The sequence below is a fragment of the Chaetura pelagica genome, unplaced genomic scaffold, assembly GCF_000747805.2.
Source record: "Chaetura pelagica isolate M959 unplaced genomic scaffold, ChaPel_1.0 scaffold12, whole genome shotgun sequence".
In the NCBI taxonomy this organism is placed as follows: domain Eukaryota; kingdom Metazoa; phylum Chordata; class Aves; order Apodiformes; family Apodidae; genus Chaetura; species Chaetura pelagica.
The window spans coordinates 992629-1017262 of record NW_009952801.1 but is presented as its reverse complement, the minus strand read 5'-3'; the positions used below and the strand labels follow the sequence as shown (position 1 = coordinate 1017262).

Sequence of the window (24634 nt, the reverse complement as noted above, 5' to 3'; positions counted from 1 at the left end):
CCCCCCCGCATTTTGAAAGTAAGAAGCTGCACATACCAGCATCGATGGTTAAATAACAGTGATAAAAGCTCCCCACCAGGCGAGTGTACTTGTTACTGCTAGAACTGCCTCTGCATGGGCTGATAAACCAGCCTTCCTCTCCATCGCAAAGCAGGCAGGTGGTAGAAACCCTCCTACTGAGACTCTCTGTCAGGTATTGTCTGGCTCATTGCTTTCAGTTATTCACCATTTGATTATATCTTTGATCAAATACAGAGAATGACAAGGGTTGTTCAGGGAGTTCTGCGCTAGTTGTGGAAGGACTTCATTGGAAATTTGCAGTGTCTTTCATTAGACATACTTTGTGGGCAGCAAAACCAGTAGTCCTTTCAGTAGTGTCTGGTGCATGCAGGTCTCAGTGTTTTAAAAATTTGGATGCAACAAGTGTGATTGTATGAGGTGGGCAAGTAACAGCATTCTCAATTTTCAAATAGCAAGCTGAAGCAGAGGAAGTCTTGTGTGATTTAACCAGAGCCACAGACATCCAGTGCTGTACTGTTGACGCAGGCAGTTTGGATGTGCAAACTTTTATATGTGCTATCACATGAAGTACTTCCCATTTGTTTGAATTAATAAATTATTTGCCTTTATTGTCCTTTAAAATGAGATAAATGTTTCTGTTTCTCTACTTTATATATGGCATTCACTTATAAACATTTTATAGATTTTTTAATTGCTTAGTGTTTTTGTGCATTAATAATAATTTATTTTTAAAAATTTGGTTTTATCTTTCCCATTTTAATGTGGTTTTCCCATAGTGAAAAATAAAGGAACACTTCCCATGGAGCTATAGCACAATGAAGTGCAAGAATATCATACTGATGGAAAGCAGTTTCTTTGTGCTAATATAGGTTAGTTGGTATGAATTTTAAGTACTGTTTCTCAGAGAAGGGCTGTGGTATAGCAAACTTGCAAATGAACATTACCACCTGCAATTGGGATTTTATCCTTCTAAGAGGAAAATGTGTGATGGCATGTGGGAATGCTTAATATTGGTAATACATAGACAAAAATGTTTATTATATAGGAACTTGTAATTCATCATAAGGACCTTTCCAGGATTTTTATTTTTTTTTGAGACATTGCAAGATGAGTAGACAAGTAAAGGAAACAATTTTTTGTTTTGAATGCTTACTTACTTAGTATGTTTCAGTTGAAGTGCAAAACTGAAGTCAGCCTATGTGCAAAATAATTTATCAGTCTAATTTCTAATGGCAGCAAGAATAGCAGCTTTATATGTACCAGGATTCTGGTTTGGTAAAAGCAGTTAAATTAAATTATGCCAATTTGAAAGTCAAAACCAGTTGAGTTAGATGAGAACATGCTTTTTCTGGTCAAAATAGGAAACATTTGGGATATTTTGGGGGTTATGTAAAGACTTTAATTTGTAACCACACTGTGTAGACAAGAATAGTTGTTCGTATGATTTGCCATTTCTTCAGCACATTATTTAAACCGTATTACTGTACGTATTTTTTATTTTGAATGATAGTTCATCTGAGCTATGATTAATTTTTTTAACGTTTGGATAATTCAAAAAAGATGTTCAAATAGTGTTTATATACTAGACATGGTTACATGCAAGTGCTTTTAAGTGCAGCTTATTATGTTTTAGTCATTACCTTCTAGGAAAAAAAGGGGTTTTTTGTTGTGGGTATGGTGGGGGTTGCCCTTTGCATAATTTGTGTGATTCAGAACCTAGAGAAGGGCATAGCTGTTGGGCCACATAATTAAGAAATTAACAGAAGTTAGAATGACACACTGAATTTGGGCCAGGTGGAGTTTGAATTAGTATTTTTCTGAATACACTTAGGTAACCTTCATGTTGCCTGTTCTTTCTTGTTTCCAATCTAGCAGAAAGGTTATACCCTACGTTGCATGTTGTGAGTGAGATTAACTTTGCAGAGAACTAGCGGGGAGGCTGAAATACTTGCCACTGTTGTGTTTAACCAACAAATGGAGACTGACACTTTAAAAAACATTTAGTAGTTCTTCATTAATAGAGTCCTTCAGTCTGGACACCTTCCTTTCTTTATGCACAAATAATGATGTGGATCTCAGACTCTTGAATCAAACAGTACTTAATGGCACTGAAACTAGTAGTTCAGCAGCGTTTTTAAAAAATCACAGTCTTATCTGCAGCTCTGGTCTCTGGAGTCCATGTATTCTTTGTTTCATGAACTCGTGCCAAAATTGAAAAAGCTTCTGCCAGACTTTTAACTTTTCAATAATATGTTTTCACTTTCTATATAATGGCATGCACATCTCAGTTTCTTTATTTAGTTACTAATTCTTCCTTTGACTTTATTACTTGCTTTACAATGTTCTTGGCTTGACAGTATTGCATACATTTGTGTTGGTGAATGTCTTCCTGCAGCAGTAATTGAACTGGTGTCTGCTGGATGTACTGCAGTGTCCTGCAGTGGTTGTCCTACTTCCTCTCTGTTTTTCCTGACCACTCATCATGTGTTGGAGTAGGTTTCTTACCTTGTGAGCTGCAGTTTATTCACAAACACTAAAACCCTTGTCTGCTAATACCTTAACTGACTGCAGCAGGATTGCAAGTGTCTTCTCTTGTATGTCACAGGACATACGCTGCCAATAATGTAGCAGTTTAACATATCGCCTTCCACTTCTAATTTCCAGGCTGGAGGTTCTCAAGTGATCTTTACCAATCCACTGGAAATTGTCAAGATTCGATTACAGGTTGCTGGAGAAATTACTACTGGTCCACGGGTTAGTGCCCTCACTGTATTACGGGACTTAGGCTTCTTCGGCCTCTATAAGGTATGTGGGTTTTATATGTGCATGAATTAAAAGCCAATTATTAATATTTCACATCAAAATATATTTTCATTATTCTTATAGACTTTCATAGATGGACATAATTGTATTTAAAAAAAGAAAATCTTCCTTACTGTGTGATATCTTCATTTTATATTTTTAACTAAGGGAAGAAACCATCTCATGTTTTTGAGCACGTGTTTTTTGTGGATATTACTAAGATTTCTTTTCTCACTTCAGCAGGTGCAAGTGTTGTTCACTGAGGTTTAGTTTGATTCCTGGTGTTCTGTCTGGTGTAAAAATAAACTCATTTTAATCTGTTTTATGATATAGAGGTTTCAGTTTTGGAGCTGAGCTTTTACTCTTATGTGTTTGATTCAGCGACTTCCCAGATATCGTTGTTGATTTAGTGATGGGAATTGTAGCACAGTAGTAGTGAAGAAATACAGACAGTAGTGATGCTGGGACAACAGTGGGAGGCCATCATAAAAATATATTTCTAAAGCAAGCTTCTCCTAGCTTCTTTAGAAGAATATTGCCACAGGTAATATCATAAAAGCTGCTTTTGTGAGTGCACACCACAAACTCTATAATTATGCTTTGTACATTACTGTCCTCACATAAATACGTAAATTTGTAGAAGTTAGATTTAATGTTAGACTGCAGCAGGATTAGAAACATCTTCTGTTTAATCTAACAGGATGTATGCTGCAAATAATTTAAAGGATTAACATACTACCTTCTCCTTTTAGATGAGGGTGACTAGATATAGAGGAATATGAAAGGTCTTGGGAGTACTTTCAGATAGCAAACATACACAGTATTGAAATAAAAACTGCAATGAATGCCATATACTGCAGGGCACCGTGTCTTCAGATTCTGCAGCCTGTTCCTCTGGAGAAAGCTTCCACACTACCCATTTGTCCCAGTATTTCCAGTGCAGCAAGCAGTGTTGCTCCATTTCTTATTTACAGCAGTTCAGTTGTATATAGAAATGCTTCAAAAAATACCAAATGAGCCCCATTCCCCTACTTCACAATATTTAAATTTCATCTCCATTTTTAGGCATGAAGTCCTTTTAAATTGTTCTGTTAACATTACAAAGAGGGAGCCTGCCAGCGAGTAGATGTATGTATGCTTTGGCCTGGAGAGAAGTTGCCAGTCTGAATAGGATGTCATGGGGAGTTGTTTTCCCTTTAAATTGACTTGCTAATTTTTAGGTGTTTTACTGAAGCTCATGCTATTGTGTAAACTCCTAGTAAATGGCATTATGGTATTGATCAGGTCAGTCTTGCATCCCTGAGGCTGTGCATGAATGGAGAGCAATCTTCTACTTGGACTAGTAAAAATAAAACAGGAGAGTGATGAGCTAGTTTACTAAGTTTAGCATTGTTTAGATGTTTTGTTTTCCTTTTTCTAGGTGGGCAGAATTTGCTATAGTTTTCCATTATTAAATGGCATTAATGTCTTGGGTCATATTATGAATTATTTCTGTTTTCTGGAACTGGTGAAAATTTGAAAGGAATACATCTGAACAGGAGCTAGTTACAGCATTGAAACTGGCAGTTATTTCATCACAAGCTACACATTTTCATTGGTTCATTCATTAAGTCCATTTACCTCCACAAAAAAAAAGCCACAGAAGAGTTTTATTTTGGTTTTACTGTTGTTGTCTCTCTCTCTCTCTCCATCCCACTCCTTGTATTCATGTTCTTTTTTATGTCCAGTTTGGCTTAATTGCCTATGAATACTTGACTGATGTGACAGAACTAGAGAATTTAACCTAGCAGTCACAGTCGTCTGTCCAGATGAGCACAGGCCAGATCAGAAGGCTTGTGTCCTTATTAGTCATGGCTGGTTCTGTCATTGGGCAGGTTTCTGCTGTTGTCCACCAAACACTTTGGCACTGTAGCAAAAAAAAAAAGCAGTTCTATCTGCCCCCTCTCCCATAAGCTCACAAGAGTGTTGGTGCAGCCACATAACTACCTGGAATAGGAGACTCATTAAAACTAAAGTCCCCTCCTCCTTACATATCAGTTTATTCTGAACCCAGAGCAGTTCACTCTGTAGCTCCCCAGGATGGTTGTAGACAGGTGAAGGGAGGAATAGCTTCATGGCATAGGGAACCCTTCAGTTTGTATTAGAGGAGATTTGTGCTGTCTCGAGGTGTTTGTGGAGCAGTGGTGTTAGAGGCAAAAGCATACTTATTTTAGTACATCTAAGTAAGACTTCACACACACTGCTGCAGGAGAGCAAGAATAGATACCTGTTTTAGAAGACGAGTTTTATTTGTGAATCTTGGAGTTTGTTTATAGATCTACTTGTAAACTCCTAGTAAATGGCATTATGGTATTGATCAGGTCAGTCTTGCATCCCTGAGGCTGTGCATGAATGGAGAGCAATCTTCTACTTGGACTAGTAAAAATAAAACAGGAGAGTGATGAGCTAGTTTACTAAGTTTAGCATTGTTTAGATGTTTTGTTTTCCTTTTTCTAGGTGGGCAGAATTTGCTATAGTTTTCCATTATTAAATGGCATTAATGTCTTGGGTCATATTATGAATTATTTCTGTTTTCTGGAACTGGTGAAAATTTGAAAGGAATACATCTGAACAGGAGCTAGTTACAGCATTGAAACTGGCAGTTATTTCATCACAAGCTACACATTTTCATTGGTTCATTCATTAAGTCCATTTACCTCCACAAAAAAAAAGCCACAGAAGAGTTTTATTTTGGTTTTACTGTTGTTGTCTCTCTCTCTCTCTCCATCCCACTCCTTGTATTCATGTTCTTTTTTATGTCCAGTTTGGCTTAATTGCCTATGAATACTTGACTGATGTGACAGAACTAGAGAATTTAACCTAGCAGTCACAGTCGTCTGTCCAGATGAGCACAGGCCAGATCAGAAGGCTTGTGTCCTTATTAGTCATGGCTGGTTCTGTCATTGGGCAGGTTTCTGCTGTTGTCCACCAAACACTTTGGCACTGTAGCAAAAAAAAAAAGCAGTTCTATCTGCCCCCTCTCCCATAAGCTCACAAGAGTGTTGGTGCAGCCACATAACTACCTGGAATAGGAGACTCATTAAAACTAAAGTCCCCTCCTCCTTACATATCAGTTTATTCTGAACCCAGAGCAGTTCACTCTGTAGCTCCCCAGGATGGTTGTAGACAGGTGAAGGGAGGAATAGCTTCATGGCATAGGGAACCCTTCAGTTTGTATTAGAGGAGATTTGTGCTGTCTCGAGGTGTTTGTGGAGCAGTGGTGTTAGAGGCAAAAGCATACTTATTTTAGTACATCTAAGTAAGACTTCACACACACTGCTGCAGGAGAGCAAGAATAGATACCTGTTTTAGAAGACGAGTTTTATTTGTGAATCTTGGAGTTTGTTTATAGATCTACTGGGTCTTCATGTAGGTATTCCTTTTTAAACACTGGTCTAGCTTAGCCATGATTTAGGACCAGCTGGTTAACTTTCTTTTGCAAGTACTGAAAGCAAAATTGTAGACTTTTCATTTCAGGAATATTCATTGGAAAGAAATGAATTTTTTTCTTTAAGTTTTCTTTAAAAAAAGTGTTTTCACAATCCAAAGTTGAAATGTGACTTGATTTTGCAGTTTATAACAAATGCTTTTGTTTTCATTTTTTTTTCTGTTTGGTATGGCCTGAATTTATTTTCTGTTGTTATTTTTTCTTTTGTGGCCAAAAAAACCAAAACAAAGCCAACAAAAACTAACTACTGCATCAGTTTTCATTCAAGACCATAATGTTCCTCCTTTTCCAGTTTACTTGTTAGAAATTCTTATAAAACTTTTCTAAGAAGGGTTAACTTCAGCTTTCTACAGCAGTTTCGACCGCTGACCACCCAGATAATCAACTTCTAATATCTGAGTTATATATATATATCAAGAGGCTGTAGTGCTGTGACCCTGTAAAAGGTGAAGATGGCCACGGTCTAGATGAGGCCAAATAGGGCAGGGTAGTATGAGAAGAAGCACAGAGGGTCAGGATCCTCTGTTGCTTACAGAACTTCCTTAAGATCCTGCTTTAGATGGGGAGAAAAGGGATTCCCTCATCTAACAGTGGGCTGGTGAAATCCACAGAGAGCAAAGATCAGCTCTTTGTCTGTACTGCCAGCACTGAAGAAAATGGGCTTTCTATAAAGATAGCATACATGGAGGGATATCACGTATTTAACAGGAAGATGGATCCCAGAAGACATGATGTTAACTTGAAACCAGTATTACCATAGTTATTATTTTTCAAAATAGGACCACGGATATTTTTAAGCGGTTGTTCTTTTGCGATGAATGAGAACCTTACCAGTTAGTCTGCAGGCTCATAGTAGAGCTGAAGTGTTTCCATTGCTCGTTATTGTGAGTTTACTTCTGTGCTGATAAGTTACAAACCCCCTAAATCAAGACTGGTCATTCAGTCTGCTGCACACTGGCTTTTATGTTTCTCTCGTTCCGCTTTGGTGCTGTTTTGCTTACCACATTGCAAGGCCTGCAGTGGAAATTCTCTTTTCCCAGATCAAAAATAAATCATCTTGAAAGCTGTTCTTACCACCATAGATCAATCCAGCATGCTCTACCTAGTTCCAGTGAATCTTTTGTGCTGAAATACGGGTGAAAATCTGTAAGAGTCCCTTACAGTAGTCAGCAGGGAAGAATGTACTTTCATTGATTATAACTGCAGCCGGAAGATGCGAAAGAGTTACGTATGTTAGTCTCAGCTTCATGAGGCAAATTCCTGCTTGTCTTAACAAGATCTGCTGCTTCTTGTTTGAATTCTTGTATTTTGTATTAATTTCTACCTGTGAAGCGCTTTCTGTGGATTTTAAACCAAAATACCCACATGTCCCTGATGTAGGTAGTTCCAGTGTTCCTGTCTTGCATTAATGGAGAAAACGAAAGCACAGACAAATAAATCTTATGTCTCATTGTCAACAAATTAACAAAGGAAACACTATGTAAACCCTTTTTGCATCCAGCTGAGTGAGTCTTGTATTGATTATGATTGTAATTATCCCAGCATTCTAGTCCAAATGAATAGCCAGTTGAGGGTCATAGAGAAGCTGGGTTGATTAGTTTTGATGCCCCTCTATATTAGTGAGATTAATATTCTTTTGGGTCATTCATGGGCATGTTAACGTGGTGCTCTGCTGTGCTTCTGACACCAAATAATTCATAGTAGTACTCTGCTGAGATCTGTGCTCTGTTCTACTCGCACACTTGATTTTAGACTCAGAATACTTTGCTCTGAAAGCCAGTCTGGAGGTTATCTCGGCAACCCAACCCAGTATTTGACCAGCTTCATAGTTTAAATCAAACAAACAAAACAAAAAAACCCACTTTTTTCTACTGCCTAACTGGAATTGGCTGTGCTCCAGCTTCTCCATTGCCTCTAAACCTTCCACTGTGCACCTCCCAGAAGAGCTGTCTTCCCTGCACCCTTCCTTTAAGTAGCTGAAGAGAGCAATAAGGCCTTTCCCTAGCCTTCTCTTCTCAGACTTGAGCACACTAAGTTCCCTCCTTATATGCCATGGGCTGCCCAGCTGGTTTCAAGGCCCTGCACTGGACTAACTCCAATGTGGCAATGTCTTTCTTGTACAGGAGAGACCAGAACTAGACACGGGACTCCAGATGTGGTCTCACCAGTGCTGAATGGAGGGGAATAATAACTTCCTTTGCACCCTTGCCACTGCAGCCCAAGGGGAGGGTGGCTGGCTGTCTTCACTGCAAAGAAACATTGCTGACCCACATTCAACTTGGTCACCAGTATCCTCTAGGCCTTTTCTCCAAAGCTGCTTTCTGGTCACTCATCCTCAGCCTATCCCATTGCACAGGGCTGTTTCAGTCCAGATGCAGAATCTTTGTGTTTGCTGATTCAAACTTCATTATGTTCCTGCCAGCAACCTTGTGCCATTACACACTAGCTATTCTCCTGATTCAGTTTCATTCACTAATCTGCTGAGAGTGCAGCTCATGTTCCACTGATCTAGCTATGACGATACTGTGCAGACCATCTCAAAAGCTAAGGTGCACAACATCCACTTCTGTGTCCTTATCCACAGGTCTGGCAATCAGGTTGGTCAGCTGTGATTTGGTAATCCATATGAGTTATTCCCAATCTCCTTCATGTCCTTTGTATGCTTAGAAGAGGCTTCCAGGAACATTTGCTCTGTAAACCTCCCAGGGACAACAGCTTGAAGTTTTCCTCCTTCTTACTCTTCTTCAAGATGGGTGTGATGTTTGTCTTCTTCCAGTCATCAGAACTCCCTTGACTGACTTGACCTTTTGTGGGTAATAACAGCCTCACAGTGACATCAGCCAGCTATCTTGATGCCATTGGAAGTATCTCTTCTGGTCTCATGGATTGTGCGTGTGCAGATGGCTTAAGTGTTCTGTCTAAAGGAAATGCTGTGCTTCTGCAGACTTCTCTGGTGAGCTTATGGAGCTGAGAGTCCTTAGGGTGGATTTTACTAGTATAACACAAAGACAAAAGTAATTTCTCTGCTTTTTCCATGTTCTTTTTCACTATGTTTCCTGCCCATATTGAGCAACAGCCTCACTGTTTATTTAGTTGTCCTTTTGCTGCTGATGTGTTTACAGAAGCCCGTTTTACTCCCCCTTCACATCTCTTACTAGATCCAACTCCAGCTGACCCTCGACTTTTCTGACTCAATTGCTCCATTCCCAAGGAGTGGTTCTGTATTTCTCTTGGGTAGCCCAGGTATGGGCCTCCTTCTGCCTCCTTTTTTCTTTCTGCATTTGAGCTCAATCATGTGCATTCATGCTGGCCTTCTGACATGGTTGCTCAGCCTTCTGCACAGTGGAGTGGACCATCCTCGTGCTTTGAGGAGAATGTCCTTGAAGACCAGTATTATCTTGGCTTGTACCTTTGTAACTCAAAAAGTTTTTATTTTGAGGAAAGTTGCTATCATGGTGCATAGAGGTCCAGGTCAGATAATTTAGTTCTCCTCTCCTCCTCTTCTTTCCTCACTGAAGACCTAAAGACCAGTAGGTCTGGAAAAACAGATGGGATTTTTCATTTCAACTCAATGTCCATCATAGTAAGTGCAACAATTTAAAGTCAAAGCTTCCTCCCAGACTCACTGCACCTTCATGGGGCTTTCAGATAGTAACAATTCTGTAATGATATGCAGCTCAGAAATAAAATGCATGTTAATTGCAGTAATAAAAAGATTTGACACATACAGCTCATTAGACTAACCACTGAGTTGAGGCCCTGTAGGCAAAAAAAAATTCTGCCTCTGCCTAGAATTCTGAACTCCCTGTGTGAATAAGTATTTTAAAACTTCTCAAAACCCAGATGCTCCTTTGGGGAGACAGATAACAGCACTTTTGCAGAAGGAATTTGTTTCCTCTGTCTTCTTTCTGCCAGTAATTGTTGCTGTGAAAGCACCAGGGCATGGAAGCTTACAACTAGTAAATTCTTCTTTGGCTACAGATGTTCTGTAGATCACAGAAATATAGAGACAACATATCCCAGTCAGGGAAAGTATAATTTAGCCTAATACAAAATGCCATTTGTGTTGACAGGAATTGGAAAGGATATAGTTCTGGTTTTCAATTTTTTTAAAAATTTTAATTTTATTTTATTTTAATTTCACGGTTGGATATTGAAGTGATTGTACAGGGTTAACTAATATAGTTTCTGTCTTCTGCCCATCTTGCACCATAATATGCATCAAGTCCAGTTAGAGTCAGTTGAATTTGTATTGGTTTCAAAAAACATCTTTAAAGTGCTAACGTAAACACACATTTTAAGTACACCTACTTACTTTGTACATCATAGATACTCCATGTATCTGCCATAAAATGTCTAGTAAAATATTACTTTTTTAATAAATAAACACTCTGATTAGTGCTTTACAGCATAACAGGCAGTGCCACTCTAGAATTTTGCACAACAAAGTTATTCTGTAATCCCAAGAAGACAGTAAATAATATGGAAGTAAATGATCTTTGAGAAAGGATACCTTGGCCATGGTCATGTTCATGATACAATTACTAGAAGGTATTTAGCTTAGATTTGTGCTTTGGCTGATATTGCCAACACAGTTTGCATTTCCAAAACTAGTCAAAAAAGCTTCCAAAAATCTCTCTTTTTTTTTTTTTTTTTTTTTTTTTTAACAACTTCATTAGCGGGTTCCTGGTGTGTTGACCTGGAAAGTGTAATCTCAGGTGACAGGATGTGTGTACCAAGCTCCTGCCTGGTTGCTTTGGTAACAGCTGAGGTATTTCACCTCTTGCAGTTATGGGTTTACAGCAGCAGGATAAACATAGGAAACAGAGTACCAGAAGTTTAGGGTTACACTGATTTGCATCCACTATGCCTTTTTGTGACTGTGTTCTCATATGTGCTCTTTGGAAATTTCTTTGAAAATCACAAAAAAAAAAAAAAAGCCCTTCCAACTAAGAAGCACTGTGATTTTTGTCTGCAAACTGAATCTGAATTGCTGGCATAGCATTTGAAATCAGCACTTTATTCCTATAACTGGCAGTGTTTAATGAGTTTCATATTTTGGTTGATACAAATAAACGTGAGTAAAAACCTATACCAGCTTTTAAGGCAATGCCATTTTACAGTAGCAAAAACTACAGCCCTTGAAAGCAAATGCCAGTAATATTTGACTGACTGCTAAAAAACCTGTTAGGTACTGTTAGGGTTCCGATTCCAAAGGGTTAAGTCTGTAGTAAAACCCAAGAAGAATGCAAAATGATCAAGAAATGACATGCTGCCTATTGTTTGTAGCTATAGGATCAAAATAACAATTATACATGCCAAATAAATTCTAAACCTGTAAAGGAGAAAAAGAGGGGGTGGCTGTAAGTACAGGTGCCAGAAGCATTAAATAACCCTCTCAGACAAGGTGCACCACTGTTGTCTTGAATGCTGCTAGGTCCCCCCAGTCTGGCATTTTTCCCCCTGCACTAGACAATGTGCATTCACTGCAGGAGACTAGGTTAAGCCTGCGTCTCCCAGACCTGCCGGCTCCTTCTGCCCAACCCGACACAGAGGTGCCTTTGTCAGTATAATTACCCTCCCCTTGTAGTAGAAATAGTTTGTTTAGAGCCTTATTTGCAGGTAGAGCTGGTATAAGCAGGAATTAGCATGCTAAAGAACCTGCCCCAGCACTAACTTGGGCTTATTTATCCCAATCTTTGACGATCTGGGTTTTTTTGCCTCTGTTGATTTATTCAGTGAGATACTACTCGAGATTAAGAGCTTTAAGGTTATTAAAGAGACTGAAGGTGGGAGCCAACTGACTGTTGTGTGAGGGAGGCGCATGTCATGGTGTGTAGGATCTCCCAACAATTTCATGCCTGGCAGGTCTGCGCCTTGGCTGCCAGAATAAACTAGGGCGGATGATCCTTACAGCTTTCTGGGGATTGATTAAAACTCCTTTTGGCTTTCAGCACGTTGTCCACATCAAAAAGGTGCGAGAAGTAAAATAAATGTTTCTTTTGCTTTTCAAGATACTGTGGCCAATCTCCCTAAGCCTTCCTAATTGGCCTGGGCTGGTTGCGGATGATTAACTTGAAGTTAAATGAGGCCTGCTTTTAAACATGCTTTCCCAGACTTTAAACAGAGCAATGGGGGAAAACTTTAGACTGTTGCGATGTTGGACCAAAGCCAAGCTGGGTTATTATTAAAGTGGATCCAAGTTTTGATCCAGGTTTTGTTTACACTGAGCCAACTAAGTTGATGGACATCCCTCCCTCTCTGCCTACCCAAACATACATTATTAGGGATATTAACTATATGCCGTTTCTGCCCCATGAAAAAGAGCCTTTTAATGAAGGGGAGGAATACTAGCAGCTAAGAGTTAAGAGTTGCTCACATTCAGAGTTTATTGATTTCCTTAAGTTATTTTAACTATGTCAAGATATTTCAAAGTATGAAAAAAATGCAGAGGAAAAAATGTGCACAGTGTTTAATGACAACATTGCAAAGAAAATAAAACTAATGTGCCCTGAGGGCAAAGGTAGTGAGGAGATTTGCTCTGAGGAAAAGCATGCTCTAAAAATACATCTTTGAAGAAACCATGTTGGTCTGTGACTGTGTCGTTAGTGCGTTTCATAATTTTTCTGTGAGGTAAATACAGTGCAGATGTTTGATCATTAAAAAGTTACTTTTTCATACAGAACTTGGTAAAATCATAGTATTTTCTTTTTATGTGAAGATTAAAGGTAAACTGAAAAAAGGGATTCTGTTGCACACGAGAAGCCAGAATTCTTGTGTCTCTGGTGAATACAAAAGATTCACCATCTCTGTGCCCTCAACATAAAGTGTATGGGTTTTGCAGGCAATTTTGAGAAGAGAATCTAGCCCAGCATCACTTTATTCCATAGCTGATAACCCCATTCAGCGTGGGTGAACAGTGGAGTGGCTTCCAGCACTGCTTTGAGTTCCTTTATGGCATTCCTTAGTGTATCCAGAAAGCCATAATGAGAACCAGCAACTGGCAACATAAATCAGACAAATGAAGCTGAGCAACAAGGCAAAGGGTCTTAACAGCAGGAGTCATTAACCTCCAAACTGACTGTCAGGGAAAGCGGTTGGTTCTCCGTCTGAAAACATCAAGAAATAAGCTGAGAAAGCGTGGTGGAAAGCAGCTGTGGTTGGAGCAGAGCATATTGTGCTCACTGTGTTTGGTAACTGAGCCTGTGACACACAAAGTTTAACTAGAGATCAAGTGGCTGTTTTCAGATAAATCTTTCTTTTCTCAGAGGCATTCTTTGCCTGCGAACTGCACTTGTTAGTCTCTCCTGCAAGCTGCCTGGCAGGACCTGGTTTTCCTGTCACACGTCCTGCCTGCCCACCCATGCCTTGCCTCTCTGAAGGGTGACTTTCCAGTTTTTCTGACACCTCGTAGCTCTTGCATTTTTGCTCAAGAAACAGCATCCACCTTGGATAAGCACTATATTTTAACTGCTATCGTGGTACAAGCTAAACTTGCAGATATGTCCAGTCATATAATTCGATTTAAATTCTGTGGATACTGTCATGTCCCCTCTGAAATGTCTGGCACTGAGCCATGCCCCAGTAGACCTGCACACAAGAGAAGTACAGTAACAAGGGCACCCCAGAAGGGATTATGGATGAACCTCAAGCAGTTTCAGCACAGTTCCACCCTTGTTTCAAAGAGAAGAGGCTTAGGCTTATCTGCAAAACATTTCTTTCTCAAGCTCTGAAGATTTTACCCATTTTCCAGAGCACTTTCCTGTCTGTGCCTTTCTGCCAGTCTCAGGCCTGATGTGTTCAGGCTTTGGTGTCCTCTGATCTACATAATGAGGAAGGGCAGACTGCAGGTCCCTTTTGCTTTTGGAACATTGATAGAATTTCATATTTTATTTTATTTTCATTGCCTCCTCTAGTGGCTTTTTTGCTTTCGTCTTTGCTTGAAAAACAGTTAATTACTTACTGCTATCCCAAAACTTTTCTTGCCTGTTTGCTACCCCATTAGGTTTGAAGCCAGCTATGTTGCTGGTAATTTCATTGTCTGTTTGTACCCTTTCCAAAACTGATAGCAAGGCAAATTTAAGAGTAAGAGCTGAAACTTACTTGAAACAACTTGTATCCCTGATCACCTGTACTTCAAAAATCACAAGTCATCATGTTACTGTTCTGCGAAAGAGTTGGTGTTATGGCCCTAGTCTCTTTCTTTGCTTCTTTCTCTTAGTTTATTTTGCATTATCAATTGCAATATTTGCATAGATGCATGGAGTGGGCACTCTTTTCCCTGAAGTATTTATTGTAAGAGGGAATGAGAGGGGACAGACCTTTCCTGTGGCTTAGCCTTCTTCACCACATCCTAAACTCCCACTACAGGTGCGTGGCTACAATGTGAACTATTTAAAAATTCTGCAAAGGTGCTAGCAAAGTTTACTCCAACACATGACGTTTTCTCTGTTACCAGCAAGTAGCTACAGTACTAGGGAGTGAGGAAGAACAAGCAGACAAGATAAGTACTATGACAGAAATCACTGAATGTAGAAGCAACACACAGACCCTCCTCGGCAGGGTAAAATACAATCTCTCAAAATTTTGAGAGAAGAAACTGCAACAAAACAAAAAAAAAATACTATGTTGCTCTCTTCTCTGGTGCTCATAGTTCATCATGTTAAATTTGCTTATTCCCCAAACTTCTTCTCTTTCAACACAGGGTGCTAAGGCGTGTTTTTTGCGTGACATCCCTTTCTCTGCCATTTACTTCCCCTGTTACGCTCATTTGAAAGCTTCATTTGCAAATGAAGATGGGAGGGTTAGCCCTGGAAATCTGCTCTTGGCTGGATCAATAGCTGGTAAGTGCCCAGATTTCATTTTTGCATGCCACTATATTGCACCTGCAGCACGGTACTGGCAGCAAGAACTTTGAAAAGCTCAGAAAAACTATATGCATTTTGCAACCTTGTGCCCAAATAACAGAAAGCTACCGTGCTGTGGAGTGAGTTGATGTTAAAAATAAAGATACTGTTAAGTTCCTGGTACAATCACAGTGGTCAGGAGGAAAAGCAAGGGGAAAGATTTAAGTTATGATGTTTTGTCATCATAGATCATCTTTCTTTGTGAAGTTACTGTGCTGTTTTTGTTTGTGGTTGGCTAACTGGTAAAGTTTTGTTGAAATGGTTTCTAAATAAAATCACAGCATTTGTTAAATTCTTTATGATGAAAGGAATCTTGAATTTTGGTATGTGGAGTCCAAAAGCCATATTAGCCATACAGCTCTCCAAACACAATGACATTGCCTGTGACAAAATGATGACAATTACTTGCTACCCACAGTATCCCATGCATTTTTGTGGCTTTGTGAAGAATATTACCATTATTTTTTAATATAAATATAGTAAACAAAACAGATAAGCTTGAAAACATTTCTGCTTGTATATCCATATATGACAGAGATGCTGAGTGTGATCTTGAGCACTTGCTTATTTTAGTCTGCTACATAATGGATAGGAGAGCCAAATCATGCTTAACTTGTCACAGATGTATTTATCTTAAGCGTCAGAGCCTAAGGGAAAAGACAGAGACAGCCTTTGTAGCCTCAGCTTGCCTTTGTGTCTGCTGCATAGCTGGTCCCTGGCAGGCCACCCAACTTCTACACCCAAAGGGTCCCACCATTTGGTAACTGCCTGCTACGTTGAAGGTTTTCCCTTCAGGAAGCAAATGGAATTGAAAATTTTTGCAACAAGACCTCTAGGGGAGCGTGTAGCAAGCAGGAGGGCTCCCATCAGCTGGGATTTCCATCGTGTTCATTGGGGGCTGCTTGGTCTCTCTGAGCTGCAGCCAAGTTCTTCCTCCAGCACAGCCCCTGACAGGCTGCTGAGACTTGCCAGGTGATGGAGTGGCATGAATCCAGTACAGATAGGTGGTTTGTGGTTTAGCTGTGTTTTTTCACTTGATTTTAAGCTTTCTTCTCCTTGGAGAAAATGTTCTTGGTCAGGACACAGGAGCTGTCTCTTGAAGAGCCAGGAATCTTCTATGATCACTGTCTGGGCTTAGGACATATCCAAAGCCTGATGGTGCAGATCACTTTGTCTTGTTGAAGCCTGTAGCTCCAGCTCTGGGTTTGCTCAGTATTCAGTACCTTGTAGTCCAGAGGTATTGACTTGGAACTCAGAAAACCAGCTGTGTTCAAATGACTGGTGCTTAAAAGACCCTTATCCTCTCCCCTCCTCCTTCCCAAACCAGAGCCAGCCTCCAAGCCCCCAGCAGGAGCTTACAGCCAGCTTATTTCTCACCCATTTTAATGGAACAAAACAATTTTTGAACTTTAGATCATATTTACAGACTTGAAATATAAGCTGGCATTTTTAAGCCAAGTAATTTATTAGATTTTCCTATTTTTCTCTTTCTAGCCATTGTCAGGTGATTGCAGACTGAGATAACCGTCCCTTTGAAGTTCAGGCACAGAAGCAGTCTTTATTGTTGCTGATATGGCTTACCAAAATAGCTGTAAAGTGAATTTTATCCAGTGCTTCCTGTGAATCCCATCCTAGGTTAACTCTCATGACCAAATTAGAGTATTAAAGAGACAACACTCAGCATACTGTTTACAAAAACAAGGAATTTGTTTTGTTTGGTACAAGTAAAGCTGGTGGGATGTGTCCACTGTTTTTGCCACCAGAAAGTCATAGGGAAGACAAAACAAAACCCAACCCAACCATCTCTGCAGTACTGGGTTGGTCTCTGGACTGAGGTCTCTCCTCTGGCGGGGGATCAAACCTGGTCACCTGACATCAGATGTCTACATGAGCTCCATCTGGGTGTGAGAAATTCTGCAATTCCACAGCCCCAGGATGCTGGGATGTTCCAGCTGGCCATGCTCAGATGCACACCTGCATCCTTTGCTAGTGGGTGTTGCCTTTTGCTGGGTGTATGTCCTTCCATTTTGTTCTTGCTAGGGACACATGCAACATGCCTGTCATCTCGCTTGATCTGCTTCTGGTTTTCACTGTTCATCAGATGTTCCAACCTGTTCTGTCACAGCATTTTCTGAGATGATTCTAATATCAGCTACAGGATCTCTCCTTAATTTGCTCCATCTGCTTATTGCCTCCATGAACTTCCTTCTCCTCCCCTCACTCCTCTTTTTTATTGTCAGCTCCTGCTGTGCCATTTGTCTCATTTCGATTGTGAGCTCCTTACAGCAGCAACCTGTAAATTTTTATTTGTCTGTAAAAGTCTTTTGTCCTGTACACATAGCTCCTAAAAACAGGATTAAAAACATCTTTAACTGCAAAATATCCTCAATAATAAGGAATGAGGAATATGGAGGTGGAAGTCAACATGTAGCAAGCAGAATTGTTTCTAAGTACATTCTTTGGTTTTCCTTGAAACACTGGTTGGCTTTTGAAGGACAAAAGTCCAGCTTTAAATTGAAGATTCACCCAATATCCTGGTGAGGGTAAGGCTAAGCAAAGAGGAATTTCAACATTTATGGAGTTCAGAAACCCTTACCAGGTTTTAGCACTTGCCTGCGAGACTGACCGCTGTGCAAGATCAGCTTGTGCTTTATTTTGGAGGGTCCGGGAGAGGAGGAGGACTTGTTATTTTGGTGATAATGCACATGCTTACATCTCTCAGAGCAGTCTGCAAGAAGGATGCTCTGGTGCTTGAAGCCAGACCATGTTGGTTTGGACAAAAGTTGTTACAGAGTTATTAAGCCTAAAAAAAAAAAAAAAAGCAGAGGAGATTTATGCATCTACATCTGACCAAGTTGGTTTGGAACAGATGCAGAATGGAAAAGTAATAAAACCATAAGAGACAGTGTCTTCTGGGTACAGTCTCAGTGCTTTTTTTTGGCTTTTTTTGGCTTTTTTTTTTTTTTTTCCCAATTCTAAACATGGGCAGTTTGGATAGGAATGATTTTAGAAATACCACCCACTGGTAATTTAGTATTTTTTGCTTTCAGCTGATTATCTGCCAGGGTAAATGGAAATCTTCTTCCAAATGTTCTGCTGAGGATGTCAGCTGTGGCTTTGCAGCTGAGCAGTCTGCCATTCCTAATGACAAGAATGGCCCTTTTTTCAGACTTTAGCTCTCGTGCCTTGCTGAAGCTGCAGGGTGTAATCTGGTTTTCGGTGACATTGCTGCATGGAGGTGTGTGTGTGTGTGTGTGCAGGCTGTTCTATCAGTGTGCAACCAGAATGCCAGGAACCACAGAGAGGCATGAAAAGGAAAGGGGAAGATAGACCTCACCTTCAAAAACTTAATGCTTATTAACTGTGCAAGTTTTTGTTTAGCACTGAAAAATCCAGCCCATGCCTCCCAGCTTGGCAGGAAGCATGGGATACAGTTGTTGCTCTAAGAGAAGCTCTCTCTGAGCAGAGCCATGCCCACAATGGCTGCCTCTTGTTGCTTGCTCTCCTTCTTAGTTTCTGCTTAAAACCAGCGTGGCTGTGTTCTTCTGACAAAAGGCATGGTTATCCCTGGGTAAACAAGGTGTGTAGCATATGTCATAAGTTGGTGGCAGCCACCTGATGGGATTTGTGTTGTGTAGGTATGCCTGCAGCTTCTCTGGTGACCCCTGCGGATGTCATCAAAACAAGGCTACAGGTGGCAGCCCGGGCAGGACAGACCACCTACAGTGGTGTTGTAGACTGCTTTGCGAAGATCCTTCGAGAGGAAGGTCCCAAGGCTCTGTGGAAAGGAGCAGGAGGTGTGTAAAAGAGTTTAAATTACAAAGTGGCTTCTAGTTGTCTTTTTTGTCACTTACTAGTTCTTTTATTTTCTTTCCAGCTCGTGTATTTCGATCTTCTCCTCAGTTTGGTGTGACTCTGGTGACTTATGAGCTACTGCAAAGATGGTTTTACGTGGACTTTGGAGGAGTGTAAGTATGTGGTTTTGCCTGGGACCCTGAAGCTGCACTTGGTTCAATGTGGATCTTGGTGCTCCTTGCTGTGTCAGAGTCAGGATCTTGCTATTGCGGAGGGCACTTTGCAAAAGCTTTGTAAATGTTATTTAAGCCATGCTGCACTGGTGGAGGTCAGGGTGATATTCCAGTAGCTGTTTTGCAGCAAGACATTACCATGCGTTACATCACTGTTGCAAGCTGGGGACCTGTGTTAGTATAAACAGAGACAGCGAGAGGTTAAATAATGGGCTGGGGATATAACTGCAGGGGAAATGTGACGCCTGCCGGGTCAGGATATGCTGTGCTGCATTAGCACCCTCGTTAGTTTGGTGGAGGAGCTGTGCCCCTGATTAGGCAGGTCATTTGACACCCAAGAAAGTGTGTAGGTGTCTCCAAGTCCAAAACCTATTTGTTGGAGCTTCATCTCTGCCTCCTGTCTTCATTGATGATACAGATAGATGTTTAACATGATCCCAGGAGCAGCTGCAGATCATTTCCAAAGCCTTGGGGACAGAAGATGAAAATTCCTGGGTTGGTTGTGCACTGTAGCAAAGACTGAGGAACCTTTGCTCCCCCACACTGCAGTTTGGATTAATGCACCACAAATGTTACCAGGATTCGGCCATCCTCACTGAACATGAAGGCTCCTAACTGTTCTGGGAGGTTTTAAACTAGGGTATTTCTCATTACATTGTAGCATTCAATTTAGTTACTTCCTGGGAAGTACACTCAGGTGTCTCATTCAGGTGACTTGACGGAGGAGATTATTACAAATCCTGGTTTTACTTTATGGAAAATAATTTTTTTTTAATATTTTTTTTTTCAGAAAACCAGCTGGATCAGAGCCAGTTCCTAAATCTAGGATCACGCTCCCTGCTCCTAACCCTGACCATGTTGGTGGTTATAAATTGGCAGTTGCCACTTTTGCAGGGATTGAAAACAAGTTTGGACTTTACCTACCTCGGTTTAAGCCATCGCCACCTACCTCAAAAGCTGCTGCAGCAGTAGGACCCTAAGTTTATTGCTGTAGATTTTTCGTTATTAGTTGGGAAAGAGCCACTTTTCTAATTTGTTAATACTTGGTTCCTTTAGCTTCTCATCACATAAAAGTTTAGCTTCATTTGAGTTTTAAGGCAATTTTCATCTTCAGTGTAATCATTTGTCTTTGTGCTTCCTTAACCAGATCACTGTGAAATTCTTACCAGTTGTTTTAAGTTTGGGACCATGAATGTATTTGTCCACATCTGACATGTGCTTGTGTTGGGAAGACACTAATTTTAGGTTCTGTTTCTTGGGGAGGGCTGGGTGAGAGCTGTGAACCCGACCATCTTACAGGCAGCGCTGAGCTGCAGATCAGCAGGGCGGACGTCGCACATCGTCACTCAAGCGGAAAATCTCAGTGGATATCACGGTGCTCAGAGTGGAATGATTCTGACTGTAAATTGGTTATAAACTTAGTGCTTGTCTGTAGAGGTCAGCAAATATGTACCCGGTACCTAAGTATGCCAGTCCAGCTTCAACTTTTTAAATATGTACACGCACAAATTCTGTTTCTGGATTGTATTATGAAGCTTTTACGCGGAACATGTTTTTGTAATGGAAACCACATTTATAAATGTGTAGCGGTTGTATTATGTTACTGGTATCAAAATGCTCAAAAGAAAGTGTTATTGTCCATAGTCTTTGCACTTTATGGCAGAACTTTTGGCATTCTACTACATATACAAGGAAATTTCATAACTAGGTGCCTATCTTGGGTTGCTGGTGTTTGGAATTCAGTTTGTATATGCACTTCTATAGTGAAACGCTGCTTGTTTAAATAACTGCAATAGAAAATTCATGCACTGTATCAATGGTACCTGCCTTAACTGCTGGCTTGTAACTGGCAAATAGGTGGTTTCAGATTCTTATTTACTTCATCAACTCAAAAAAGATTAAAATACTCTAAAAGAAAAGATTTTACTTAATTTTGTGGTGCCTTGCACAGTGTTTAGAAATTATGTATTTATGAAGATAGAAATAAACCTTTCAAACAGATGCATGCATGGTATTCTGTTACAGAAGTAGCATAGTACATAAAATGTCTTCTTCAGCCTCAGTTACAAAGTTGGGTTAAGATAAAGTTAATATTTGGACATGCAGGCTATAAAAAAACCCTGCAGCTTGAGAACAAATTACCTGAATTTCCCTGGGTAGAAAGACATCTGTTGGTGTAGATGTCACACACAAAAAAAACCCCCAACAACAACAAAGTATTTTTTTCCTCAGTAAAAAAAACAGGATTGGAGCAAGATTTGGTATTTTAACCTTTACTTTTGTGGGGAGGTTAATGTGTCATGAACAGTCTTACTACCTAGTAGTCAGTTGAAGGTACTCTTGGGTGTTTTCTGTGATACTTCTTAAGACAAGCAAGAATTTAGTCTTGCTTGTCTTCCCGAGGGGTCTTCCAGGTGCCTTCAACATTGACTGTAAACTGAAGGAATGCAGCAGTGTTATCAGTGTTTTTGCAGAAGAATGAGCTAGGTATGCAGAATCATGTTATTGTACTGTAACTTGTGGAAATACTGAGATGGAAGTCACTCTATTATTGTATTTGTGTTTGAATCATCATGAGAACGATTCTCTTGGACTAATTTGCATTTTGAAATCACTGTGCCATGGAGACGTGGCAGGAGTAGCATCTGCAGCACTCATGCACATGAAGGGGAGGGGAGAAGATGACATCTGTCTGCTGCTGCATCGTGGAGTCTGGCTGAAGCAGAGTCTCTGTGCTGGGCTCTGACAGCCACTGGCTGCTACCTCTGCACTCTGTGTGTTTGAGTCTCCCCAGATGACAGCTCCTTAGTTTCAAAATTGGGAAAAAAACCAGCCCTTGTATTACTCCAGAATTAACTGTCAGGATTTTTGGTTAAGGCTTGTTGTAAAAGTTAAATGTTCTCACTGGGAGTTGCTTGTGCTTGACACTTGGGATTTTAGGCTATTTAGGAGCTGGTTTTACTCTTTGTCCCTCACTTTTTGCCTGATGTACCTTGTCAAGGGTGTCTGTGAAAAGTGAGCAGCTCAGGAAGATGTCTGAGTCCCCAGCTGCACATTTCCCCTGGTCTGGGAAATGAAGCTCCTGGCCACCAGTGTGTGTTCAGCCAGCAGCTGCTCTCCTCGGCAGCCTGGAGAGGGACACCCAGGCTGCACCAGCCACACCACATCCCTGCCACCAACATTGAACCCCAACACAGCCAAGGCCTTGCAGCCAGGAATGGAAGAGGAATTAGAGTTGGGTTATTTTAAGACTTGCACAACTACTTGGCTTGTGATGAAACCTGTTGCTTGTATTTTATGAAGCAAATCATAAGTCTGACTCGTTCCCCTGCCCACTGCTGCCATTTCCTTCTCAGGCTTGGCAGTATATTTATGACTTATCCTTTATTCCAGGTACAAAGGGACAAAGCTCCCAGCCATGGGAAAAGATGAGACACAGCTCTCCTGTGGCAGGTCCACCTCAGAAGGCCACAGCCTTCATCTTCTTCCTGGTAGGCAGATGAGCAAGGCTGAACTGACACCCACCCCACCACTCATGGTGGCCCTTCCTTTGCCCATCAGCTGCTGGGGGGGGGGCGGGCGGTGGAGATTGTTCAGTCCTTCTGTCCTTCTTTTCAGGGCCTTTTCAGGATGAAGGCAGAGGCAGAATTGTTGAAGAGTCAGTGACTGCTTCAGTATCATGCAACCCAGTTCAAAACCCAATTTCATAGTCACAGCTCTACCAGGAGATCTTGGGGAAGATCTGTGCCCACAGTCAGCTTCCTCCAGACACAAAAGGATTCCTGCTCTGAAAAGCTTACAGGCCAAGGAACTGTCAGATTGCCTTACAAACAAACAAAGGGCCCTTAGGACAATGTTTGTCCTCCTGGGGTTTCTGGATGAGTTACGCAAAGTGTGGGAGGATAAAATGTAACCTTGCTTGCTTCCTGCAGGCCAGCTAGCTGCCTGTGACAGCACTCTTCCAGAAAAAAAGGAATGATCAAATATTGGTGATGTTACCTATCAGGGTGAGAGTGGAGAGGGAGTGTCCCTGCAGCAGTTACCCCGTATTTGTGCTTCTCAGTCCAGCAGAAGCTGAGGGATGCTTTTCTGCCTGGTCCCCAGGGAATGGGTTGGGTTTAAGCTGACTTAATATTGACAGTTTGCGGGGACACTTTTGGGAACAAACATACCACAGGCTTCAAAAATAACTTGGGCAGGACTTTCTAAGCCTGCTAAAAATATGAAACCCGACAAACCGCTCTGCATCTTCCTTAGGAGGGGACAGCCTGCTCAGGAATGTCCCTGCCATGCACTCCACGATGTATGGGCACACTGCTCAGCTCCTCAGGTCTCCAGCACACGTTAGCACAGGGATCAACAGGAACTGTCCAAGCTCGCTGGTCAAACACTGCTGTGAAATTCAGGCTGTTTTCTGTTGATTTACTTGCCATGATTTCCAGAGACGGTGATAATTTGTAAGTTATTTAATGGTTGAGAATGTAGCAATCTCAAGACATTTGTAATTTAAGTGTCTCCAGGAAGTTTTAAACACAGCAAAAACCACAGAAGCAGCCTGGGATGAAGTTTCTTTAACACCACTTGTACAGTAATTCTGCTTTCTGCCCGTTGGGCAGTGGAGAGCTCGGGCTGTGAGCATGGGCAGCCTCTCCCTGTGCTGAACCTGAGGATGTCTCCAAGGTGCTTATTGCCCTTCAGACAGAAACAGCATTTTAAGATGTGTTTAACTGCTCCTTGAACTATCCCTTGTCGTCCTGGGAAGCAGTACCATTGCTTGCAAGGTTTATTCCAGTTGCTCAGGTACATTGCAAAGCCTCCCCCTGTGCTTGCTCACCCCCAGGCTGTGCAGCCAGAGTGTACCAGAAGTATCTCTGCTTATGACTTTGTAGGAGAACCAGTGCTACAAGCTTCCTGAGGACAGGCTGCTACTCCTGGAAGAGATGCCATTAGGCACAGAGTCCTTCATTAGGCCTGATGCTGTCCTGATGATAACAATCTCCTTTGTCTGTCACCGGTCAGTGGGGACCATTGCACTCTATGTAGGATGTTGTCTCACTCTGTGAGGGGTTTCCAGTCTTAGGCTGTGTTTGCTTGTGACTAATGTTGCTAAAACTCCTGATAGCTTTTCCCATGTCTTGTGTGAAGGAACCTATTCCCAATTGTTTCCATAGCAGTAGAGATGCAGGCTGTCATTTGCAGGAAGAGCTCATGATTTTTCCAAGGACATGGTAGAGGTGCCTATGTTTTTGGAAGTAGCAAATGCTTGGGACATTGGTTTTGAGACCCAGGAGGAAGTACCTTTCATTTTTTAAGATTCATTCTGGAGCACTTTTGAGTACCCTGTGGAAAATGCTGCACCTCATTGTGACCCAGCACCAGTTGTCCCTCAT

The 24634-nt window shown here is 41.1% G+C and overlaps 1 protein-coding gene across 1 annotated transcript in view; it reads left to right on the top strand.

Moving 5' to 3' along the window:
- The window catches only part of SLC25A13 (solute carrier family 25 (aspartate/glutamate carrier), member 13), a 78325-nt gene extending 57080 nt beyond the window's left edge, over nt 1-21245 (top strand). The window contains exons 13-17 of the mRNA XM_009994917.1: nt 2686-2826; nt 15015-15153; nt 18855-19013; nt 19094-19184; nt 20035-21245. Of these exons, the coding sequence (XP_009993219.1) occupies nt 2686-2826; nt 15015-15153; nt 18855-19013; nt 19094-19184; nt 20035-20224 (720 nt within the window). The 3' untranslated portion in view covers nt 20225-21245. The remainder of the gene's footprint in view (nt 1-2685; nt 2827-15014; nt 15154-18854; nt 19014-19093; nt 19185-20034) is intronic.
- Nucleotides 21246-24634: the final 3389 nt, after the last annotated feature.